Source organism: Mandrillus leucophaeus, unplaced genomic scaffold (assembly GCF_000951045.1).
Source record: "Mandrillus leucophaeus isolate KB7577 unplaced genomic scaffold, Mleu.le_1.0 Scaffold246, whole genome shotgun sequence".
Lineage (NCBI taxonomy): Eukaryota > Metazoa > Chordata > Mammalia > Primates > Cercopithecidae > Mandrillus > Mandrillus leucophaeus.
Window position 1 is genome coordinate 691,196 of NW_012102543.1, and position 8,406 is coordinate 699,601.

The 8,406-nt window shown below is 38.8% G+C and overlaps 1 protein-coding gene across 2 annotated transcripts in view; it reads right to left on the minus strand.

Moving 5' to 3' along the window:
• The window catches only part of RBM25 (RNA binding motif protein 25), a 73,745-nt gene that overhangs the window by 18,139 nt on the left and 47,200 nt on the right, over window positions 1–8,406 (minus strand). For both annotated transcript variants that reach the window (XM_011983105.1, XM_011983106.1), the window contains 3 exons: window positions 5,791–5,844; window positions 5,474–5,557; window positions 1,763–2,049 (listed from right to left, as the gene is read on the minus strand). In XM_011983105.1, the coding sequence (XP_011838495.1) occupies window positions 1,763–2,049; window positions 5,474–5,557; window positions 5,791–5,844 (425 nt within the window). The remainder of the gene's footprint in view (window positions 1–1,762; window positions 2,050–5,473; window positions 5,558–5,790; window positions 5,845–8,406) is intronic.

Here is an 8,406-nt window from a genome sequence, read left to right on the forward strand (position 1 = left end):
GCATGGCGGCACGTGCCTGTAGTCCTGGCTACTCCAGAGGCTGATGTGGGAAGATCTTATGAAACCAGGACTTCGAGTTTACAGTGACCTATGATCATGCCACTGCACTCCAGCCTGGGCAACAGACCCAGACCCTGTCTAAAAAAAAAAAAAAAAGGTAGTAAAACCAAACTGCAGATTATATATAGTATGGTGCCAAGGATCTAATCAAATAACTGCATGTATGTGTATTTAATATGTATATATGAAATATACTCTTCATGGATAAATATGAGAGATGGATTTTATACATACCAACCTCTCAATGACTGTATCAGGGATGGACAGAATGAAATAATTTTAATGCCTACTAAAGGTTGAGTTTCCAGTTCTAGTTCTAGCAATTAGGTGAAATGACCTAAAGTGGAACTCCCTCCAGCCATAATCAAGAAAGAAACTGCAACACAGTAATGTATATTTTAAAACCAGCTTGAAGAAAAAGGAGCTTTTTCTCTCTTCCTTGCTGCTTTCTCCTCTTCCTTTGTTCATGTTTGCTATACCTCATTGCTCAACAATGAGATGACTCATCAAAATAATTCAATATAAGGCCAGCCGTGGTGGCTCACACCTGTAATCCCAGCACTTTGGGAGGCTGAGGCGGGCAGATTACCTGAGCTCAGGAGTTCGAGACCAGCTGGGCAACATAGTAAAACCTGGTCTCTACAAAAAAAAAAATTCAAAAATTAGTCCGGGACAGTGGTATGTGCCTGTAGTCCCAGCTACTCGGGAGGCTGAAGCAGGAGAATTGCTTAAGCCTGGGAGGCAAAGGTTGCAATGAGCCAAGACTGTACCACTGCACTCCAACTTGGGTGACAGAGCAAGACCATGCCTCAAAAAAAAAAAAAAAAAAAAATTAACCAATATAATTTAAAAAATTTAAATAAAAAATAAAACCTTCCAAAGAGTAAAATTACTAGGAGCCAGAGGTAGAGGTAGATAGTAAATTTATAGACAGAAAGATTAAGCTGTGGCAGTGCAGTGGGCTAAAAAATCAAATAAAAATGCTAGGGGCTAAAAAGATGTGGTGCTAGAGTTGATGTCTCAGTATACAGAACTTCAACAAAAATAACAACTTAAAAAATACCCACGGACCCAGGGAGACAGCAGGGAGTCATGTCTGCCCAGAACACTGAGTGGCCACTGTGTTTCTATAAAAAGTGGCTTCAGACAGAAATTAACCAGAGTTGAAAATTATTACTTTCACCCATAGTGAGTGAGAGTGTGCGTGTGTGTGTGTGTTAGAGAGAGAGAGAGAGAGAGAGAGCGCGAGAGAGACAAAGAAAGAGAGAGAGAGACAGACAAAGACCATGTTGTCTCTAAAAAAAATTCTCAGGCCGGGCGCAGTGGCTCACGCCTCTAGTCCTAGCACTTTGGGAGGCTGAGGCAGGCGGATCACTTGGGGCTAAGAGTTCAAAAACCAGGCTGATTAACATGGCAAAACCCCATCTCTACCAAAAATACAAAAAATTAGCTGGGCATGGTGGTATGAACCTGTAATCCCAGCTACTTGGGAGGCTGAGGAACGAGAATCACTTGAACCCAGGAGGCGGAGATTGCAGTGAGCCATGCTCAGCCACTGCAGTCCAGCCTGAGTGACAGAGTGAGAATGTCTCACACACACACAAAAAATCCTCTCATTCCACGAATGCAAATGGTACTCTGGAGGACTACCCGGTAGTTCTATAAAAGCTATTAGGAAACAGTAACATCTGTAAAGACTTACCTTGATCGACTCCGATCCTTATTACGATCTGAGCTCCTTTCTCTATCCCGGTCACGATCTCTCTCTCGATCCCGATCTCGGTCTCTCTCTTTCGTCCGGTCACGGTCCCTATCCCGTTCTCGTTCCCGCTCCCGTTCTTTCTCCTTTTCTCGTTCACGTTCTCTTTCCCTTTCTCGTTCCCGTTCTCGCCTTTCTCGTTCCCTTTCACGCTCCCTCTCTCTTTCTCTCCGTTCTTTCTCAATTTCCTGTCTTTCTTTTTCCTTTTTGCCTTTCTCTTCTTCCAGTTTCTAGAAACCAATAAAAGCACTTTTAGAGTTAACTCTGTAGCTCCAGTATTCAGATTTTTCCCGGCGCAATGCCCAATATTGGGAACAAAAACACCAAACCACTGATACACTAATATTAAATACTTGTGGTTTTATGTGACAAATTAAACTGAAGCAATCACAAGACTAGAAAGATTTCGTGCAAAACCATATACTCTACACAGACCAGGAATCTCCAATCTTGGATGCTGGGAGATTGTGTCAGGTGTGGCTGGCCACTCAATGACTATGTACTAACTAAAATGACCATGAAGAATGTGGTGGTTCGAAATATTTTCTATAAATACTATCATTGGTTAAAACTCAACTCTGTCCATTATGGATTTCCGTAAATCCACAAGATGATTAATACTAATTAAAACCCCAGACTGCGCATTACCTCAAGTTGAGGGTTTCAAAGGGCAAGTGGTACAGAAGAATACCTATAATGCAACTAAATAATCTCTGCCCTCTAATTTGCCCACCCTCCAAAAGAAACACAAGCTGAATTCAGCCAAGAACTGCTTTATTATCTATGGAAACATTTACTCCCACCATTACAAGATGGACAGCCCACCAAATACAAAAAGTTTGAAAATCACTCACTTCAAGCAAAATATATGTAACTGTAATAGTTTCATTTAAAATATTTAAAAGCAATACACTTATGCCCATTATGCCTGTAAGACAATGAAAATATATTTACAATGATAAATCCATCCTTGGAAGGAATGATTGTGCATTAACTTACAGATGCTGTGCTAGGACATGGATCGCCAACACTGGATTAACCTTGCCTACAAGCTATGTTTCTGGGAGGAAGAGCAAGTACATGGTTCACAAATAAACCAAATAACAAAGTCAGACCAAGTTTGTACCCTGAAAAGATTACCAGTGTACCACACGGTTTCTACACAAACTCAGAAAAAAATATCCCAAACAGGTAAAACAATACAAAACACATTTATCCCTTTTGTTTCACGTTTAGTTTCACCGAAATGAAATTTTAAACTGCAACAATAAAATGTGCATTTTTCTTTTCTCAGTCATGTAATGCATTTAAAACAACTTTAAAAAGCAATCTTACCTGTCAGATACTCTCTTTCTCTTCCTCATGGATCAGAGAACTGATAGCAGGTTATGAAAGAAAAGCTAATGTATGAGCAACATATTCAGTTGCTGTGCCAGTCTGTATTGAAGTAGAATGCAGGCAAAGCCAAAACTGAATACATTGAAATTACAAAGGGATGAAATGAGATGACAGAAAGAGGACAGAAACTGACAGCTATTAAAGGGGGAAAAAATCTCATTTCTGAAACAGTTCTAATGAATATAAAAATTTATATTGTAAAATGAGGCTAGACTATATAAAACTTACCTCAATGGCATACACTTATAAAGAAATTTGTTTATTTCTGAAATAGATACTTACAGAATATTTAGCTGTTCCAATACTAATTTTCCTGTAGAATTCCTCAATTTTTAATTCTTGCTTATTTCACTGTGCTCTTTATATTCAGTAATAAAAATAACCATTTGTTTCAGAACTCATTTCAAAAGTTTGATTCTAAGTAAATGAAAAAGTGAGTGAATCTAGTCCATACTAAATGTTTCCTAAAGTTTATATATGAGAGAGAGAGATATATACACATGTATATAAGTATATGTATACATGTAAACATATACATGTATTTTTTTAAATAAAGACTGGAGAAGGGAAATGAGGCGAGTCTAAAATCACGTAAGAAAGTAATGAAGAGGAAAGGACAGATTTTTAAAAAATCATAAATCTTACCTCATTCTCTCTTCAGACTCATCCGTGCTGTAAATGGACGCCCCCTGCCACGCTGATACCCTGACAGTCTGTGGTTATTTAATAAACTCATACCAAAACATGCAAAGGTTCACTGAGCTCATTTTTTGTTACTGAAGTTTCAAACAACCCTTTTAGCCAAACCACCCAATAAAAAAAAACTGTTTTGGTTTTTCATTTTGATCTCTTTTTATTTTGAAAAGACATTCTGAAAATTCAAAACATTCCCTCCAGTGAAATAATACTAAGGCAGTAAAATGCCTGACAGATTCCCAAACTTTAAAGCAAATATATTTTCGAATTTTTCTTAAAACATGATTTCCTCATAATTTACCAATAACATGACAGGGTTTAACAAATAAATAAAAACAAAAAGGGGGTAAACCACACACACAACCATATACCATTTTTAAGCTTACTCGGTCCTGAATTTGAGTATTATACCTAAACAAAATTATTCATCTAAAATGATTTCCCATAGACCACCTTTTCAACTCTCAAAATTAATTTTGGGAGAATTATGTTTGTGCTCTTAGACACATTTAATTCTTGAAAAAGCACTGTGTATATGAGCAAGGGCTGGGCATCTGGATAGTAAGTGTTCAGCAGCACTGATTCATTGGCGTTATTTGTGAACTACAGATTTTAAAAGCAATGGGAAAAAGTAAGAATAAAAGAGAAAACGAACATTTAACATTTCACTGAGTTAAAGATCTCTCAGTCTATCAGTAAGAACCAGCAACACCTTATTATCTCTACCATCAAAATACATGTCATGCAGTGTTTGCATTGCACCATCCAAAAGCATCATTTTCAACACCAGCGAACATTCACAGATGCACTGTCATTGAGAGAAGCTTCAAATAGGCAAAACTCGTGAGTGGGATTTACTATGCATAAATACCCATTTCCAAGCCAGTTACCCCTTTGCATATTTTTCTGAGGGGGCATCCATAAATATAATAAAAAACAGAAGCTCATACTTACATCCTATTCCTTGTTACTTTCCAAGCTGAGAGTTTCATCTTGCATTAGTCACCATATGATCTCTATCATAATGGTGGGGGTCAATGAATAGATTAGCTTTATGGGAATTTACAGTTCTTCCATGCATCTAAAAGTTGGTAAGTCTGGTAACCACTGACCTACTTTTTAAAATCTCCCCCACTCAACTTAAATCTATACAAATATAAAATGTAAATTTTAATCTCAGCTCTCTAAAGAAAGGTAATCCTAAGATCAAGTTAAATAACTGCCCCCAGAAATACACTACAGTGTATGTTATCCTGCTGCCCCCTGAATCTAAGTCTGACCTTGATGTTTATGTTGAAATCTAAAAATAAAATTAGCTTCTATTCATATTAAAGTGAGATGACTGCAGAATAGTCAGTAACTGAAAAAACTAAGCACAATATGTCAAGGACTACTTTAATATGGTATTGGTCTTCTGTTTCTTTTTTCTATCTAAATATCAATTAAACCTATAAAAAGCATTTAAAATTATATTCTAATTTAAGGTTGTTTTTTTGTCTCTTTGCTTTGGATTCTGTAAAAAGTCTAGATTGGTATCAAGTGAAAAGACAAGAATACTACCTTATGTGTGTCTCTGAATTTGCTGATCTCTCGAGATATCAGGTCTCTTTTGTCTTCTTCCATTTCTATAGCATTTATATCCTCCTAAAAGAAAACAAGCAAAGGAGCTAATGAATAAAGAACAACCTACTTCAATACAAACAGTTAAAGGTTAGATATTCTGTATAAGTCTCAAAGAGTAAATAAGTAAATAGAACATCCACAATAACAAATCTAACAATCTAAAGTTAAATAGTGAAAAATCACAAAGACAAGAATGACAAATCAACAATCAGCAGTAAACACAGGTATTGTCAAAGCCTACAATTTAAACGAACCTTAGTGATGAGCGGATAAGGGATCAGTGGGGCCACTGGAAATCTGCGGAAAATCTGCGAAAAAATCCACCAAGAATCTTTTTTAAAAAAGAAAAACAGAGCTCATACTACTCTGCAAAGCAATGGCCTATACATTTATGACATGAACAATACAGTACACTTTTGTGGTAATTTCTTGATTTCAAATTACTTGGGAATAAAAGTGATTTCACTCTCTTCACAATAACTGATCACACACCACCTCCTCTCTGGATACTCGAACACCCTCAAAAAATGGAAATATAGAAGGTGATCTCATAGTAGCAGGGCTTTCTAATCATATCAACAATATTTATCCATAACTCCTGCCACAGAGGAAGATTTTATTATCTCCTTCCAATCCATATCAAACAAATATGTTATTTTTCTCCTTTCCCACCAATGAAGAAAGATAAAGAATGAACTCTACAGGCCTCAATTACCCTGTACCTTACTGACCCTACCAATTACCATTCCTAATAGAATACACCTCATTAGAAAAGTTATGGGTCGGGCACGGTGGCTCACGCGGATCACGAGGTCAGATCGACAACATCCTGGCTAACACAGTGAAACCCCGTCTCTATTAAAAATACAAAAAAGCAGCCAGGCATGGTGGCTGAGGCAGGAGAATTGCTTGAACCCGGGAGACAGAGCTTGCAGTGAGCCAAGATCGCAGCCACTGCACTCCAACCTGGGCAACCGAGTGAGACTCCATCTCAGTGGGGGGTGGGGGAAAGAACAAAAAAGAAAGTTCTATGGCCAAATGAGGAAATACATACCAAATAATAAAAATGTATCTGGCCACAAAGAAAACTGAAGATGGCCTAAAAAGGCATTCAAATTTAAAATAATGTAAAATGTAACCATCCATTCATAACTAATCCTAATATATATACAAGGTAGTACTTTTTTATTATATAATGGATGCATATAAAACACTGGCTATGAGTGGGTCACGCTTGTAGTCCCAGCACTTTGGAAGGCTAAGGCAGGCAGATCATTTAAGCTCAGGAGTTCAACACCAGCTTGGGCAACATGGTGAAACCCCGTCTCTACAAAAAACATAAAAATAGCTGGGTATGGTGGCACATGCCTATAGTTTCAGCTTCTCAGGAGGCTAACGCAGGAGGATCACTTTAGGATGGGTATTCAAGGCTGCAGTGAGCCGTAATTGCGCCACCATCCTCCAGTCTGGGTGACAGAGCAAGATACTGTCTCAAAAACATAAATAAATAAAACAAAACACTTCCAATATTTGTGGGATTTTTTTTTCTTACTTTACAGACAGGGTCTCGCACTGTGGCCCAGGCTAGACTCAAGCTCATGCGCTCAAGTAAACCTCCCCTCAGCCTCCCCAGCTGCTGGGACTACATGTATCAGTCACCACTCCTGGTTTCTTCCATTATTTCTAAAAGAACATTTCCTATAATTTATCTAAGTTTATCCAAAGGAAATAAGTAAACCTTTTCTTTCAACCTGGACTGCCCACTGTTCAATTAGCTTAGGGCGACAAAGAGGTAGCAATCAATTCACTGAGGAGGAATGTTTCAAGTTGTACTGTTCTTTCAGAATCCTCCAGTTTGATTATTCAATACCACTATTGTTCAGGGAGGGGAATGCGACATAGTTTCTAAAGAAAGGCAGCTAAAAATTAGGAGTGGGTGGAAATCTTCAGTGAATCAGATCTGGTTTCCTGCTTAGAACAGAGACAGAACCATAGGCAAACAAAGTAAAATAAGGATCAGGTGCAGTGGCTCACGACTGTAATCCTGGCACTTTAGGAAGCTGAGACAGGAGGATAACCTGAACCCAGGAGTTGGAGACCAGTCTAGAAAACATAATGAAACCCTGTCTCTGTAAAAAAGTTTAAAATGTATTTTTAATCCATTTTTAAAAATAATTTTTAAAAAATTTGAAGGCTGGGAGTGGTGGCTCACGCCTGTATCCCAGCACTTTGGGAGAATGAGGCAAGTGGATCCCTTGAGGGATATATGGCATATAACCCATGCGCATTCTCCCATATACTTTAAAACTTCTCTAGATTACATACAATGCCCCACAGAACCCCAGAGGCGGAGGTTATAGTGAGCTGAGACCGCGCCACTGCATTCCAGTCTGGGAGACAAAGTGAGCCTCCATCTCAAAAAAAAAAAAAGGAAAAGAAAAGAAGAAGGGTGGGATCTTCATGCAGGAGAACAGTGGGGCTGGAGCCTAGAGGACAAGAGGAGACCGTGGGATGGGGTCAGAGGGGCGCAGAGGCCAGGTTGAGTGGAGCCCTGTAGCCCACTTGAGGAGTGTGTATCTCATCTAAGTGTGTGACTGACAGCATCAGATATACATTTTAAAAGATCACTCCTGGCCAGGCACGGTGGCTCACACCCGTAATCCCAACATTCTGGGAGGCTGAAGCAGGTGGATCACTTGAGGTCAGGAGTTTAAGCCCAACATAGCAAAACCCCATCTCTACTAAAAATGCAAAAAATTAGCCAGGCAGGGTGGCACACGCCTGTAATCTCAGCTACTCGGGAGGTTGCAGTGAGCCAAGATTGTTCCATTGCACTCCAGCCTGGGCAACAAAGCAAGACTCTGTCTCAA